Source organism: Salvelinus sp. IW2-2015, unplaced genomic scaffold (genome assembly GCF_002910315.2).
Source record: "Salvelinus sp. IW2-2015 unplaced genomic scaffold, ASM291031v2 Un_scaffold1809, whole genome shotgun sequence".
Taxonomy (NCBI): domain Eukaryota; kingdom Metazoa; phylum Chordata; class Actinopteri; order Salmoniformes; family Salmonidae; genus Salvelinus; species Salvelinus sp. IW2-2015.
This window is the reverse complement of record NW_019943182.1, coordinates 75,400-77,146: the sequence shown is the minus strand read 5'-3', so window position 1 is coordinate 77,146 and position 1,747 is coordinate 75,400. Positions and strand designations below refer to the sequence as shown.

Below are 1,747 nucleotides of genomic sequence, written 5' to 3'. Positions count from 1 at the left end.
TTCGATATGACGAGACGTTCAGTATACTGTCTGTATCTTCAGAGGTCTAGGAGGAGGCCATGTATACATAAGGATATGTACATTATGTGGATTCCCTATTAACATCAGTGACCTCGCCAAGAGTTGGGACCTCACGGCGTAATGGCTGAGGTGTGGACTGAATGCTGACAGATGCAGGGTTGCGGTGTCGATCGTGGTCGACTACCCCCCAAATCTTTTCACTACAGTGGGGACTTATGGAGGGTTAGGACCCTGGTCAGGCAGACAGGAGACGAGAGAGGAGGATACTATGAGGGCGAGTATAGAACCCACCAGTGGTCCTGAGGTTCTTCACTCTCTTCTCTTTCTCTCCCCTCTTCCCTTCTCTCCCCCATTCCTTCTCTTCTATCCTCGCACTTTCTGTCTTCCTGGTTACCTTCCTTCCTCTCCATCCCTCCCTCCTCCCTCCCTCTCTCCTCTCCTCCTCTCTACATGACACTACTTTTCCTTCAGTCTCTCACTCTGGACTGTTCCTCCCGACCGTTTGCCGTCGATGTTGAGACTCATGTTTCTCTTCTTGTCCAGGTTGAGCAGCTCCTGGAACAGCTCGGTCACGTTGTGGTTGGTCTTAGCTGACGTCTCCATGAACGCACACTTCCACGTGGTCGCCTTGAAGACCACACAGTAGGATTATTAATAGGATTAATTTTATTATTGTTATTAACAGGAGAAAGTTGAAAGGGAATTTGCTTTACAGCAATCGGCCCAACAATACCAGACCTGGGTAAAATATACATATCAACTACTTTGAGGTGGGCTTTATTTAACTTGATGTTTGCACTTTTGTCACTATTCCAAACTGAATCGATATTTTAAAGTATTTGACATTATGTAGGTCTACTGAACCCAGGTCAGATTTATTCTTTTTTTTACATTTCAGATGTCTAACGTTACAGACCTGKGCCTCTCCATCTTTAGTCTCCACCTCTCTCTGGGTCTCATCACTCTTGTTGCCCACCAACATGATGGGGATGGCCTCTATGTTCCCCTTTATGGCTATCACCTGAAGAACAGAAGGAGAGATTAGAACACAGTCACACACACAGTCACACACAGTCACAGACACACAGTCACACACACACACCTGTTGGTAGATAGGTTTGAGTTCCTCCAGTGACTGTTTGCTGGTTACAGAGTAGACCAGTATGAAGGCATGTCCTTTAGATATGGACAGCCTCTGCATGGCAGGGAACTGGTGACTGCCTGTTGTATCAGTTATCTGGAGCGTACACACACTCTTATCACAGCTGATCACCTGTAGACACACAAACATACACACATAATTAGTATCATTAGGATATTACATGATCATTCATTGAAAAACATTGCTTATACTCAATGCTCTTTTGATCACTAAGTTGTATCATTTGACTTGGTGCATCAGATCAGTGGATAAATTATCCCTCTGGACACACTATATATGGTCATTACGCAGTTGGCCTGCTGCCCATCCCTGATTACCTGTCAATGCATCGTTTTGTCTGAAACGGCACCCTATTCTCTGAAGTGCACTATGTTCAGGCCATGGTCAAAGTAGTGGACTAAACAGGGATTAGGGTGCCATTCCAGACACAGCCTCGGTCTTCCTTCCTCTCCTCCTCCTCTCCCTGTCTCACCTGTCGATAGGTGTCCTCCACAGTGGGAATATAGGTGTCCCTGTCTCACCTGTCGATAGGTGTCCTCCACAGTGGGAATATAGGTGTCCCTG

The 1,747-nt window shown here is 46.2% G+C and overlaps 1 protein-coding gene across 1 annotated transcript; it reads right to left on the bottom strand.

Moving 5' to 3' along the window:
- Nucleotides 1-477: 477 nt before the first annotated feature.
- On the bottom strand, nt 478-1,692 carry LOC112072048 (GTP-binding protein Di-Ras1-like). Its single transcript, XM_070439627.1, has 4 exons — nt 1,656-1,692; nt 1,124-1,294; nt 938-1,042; nt 478-648 (listed from the first exon to the last, which is right to left on the bottom strand). The coding sequence occupies exons 2-4, from the start codon at nt 1,220-1,222 to the stop codon at nt 478-480; spliced, it is 375 nt and encodes a 124-aa protein (XP_070295728.1). The 5' UTR covers nt 1,223-1,294; nt 1,656-1,692.
- Nucleotides 1,693-1,747: the final 55 nt, after the last annotated feature.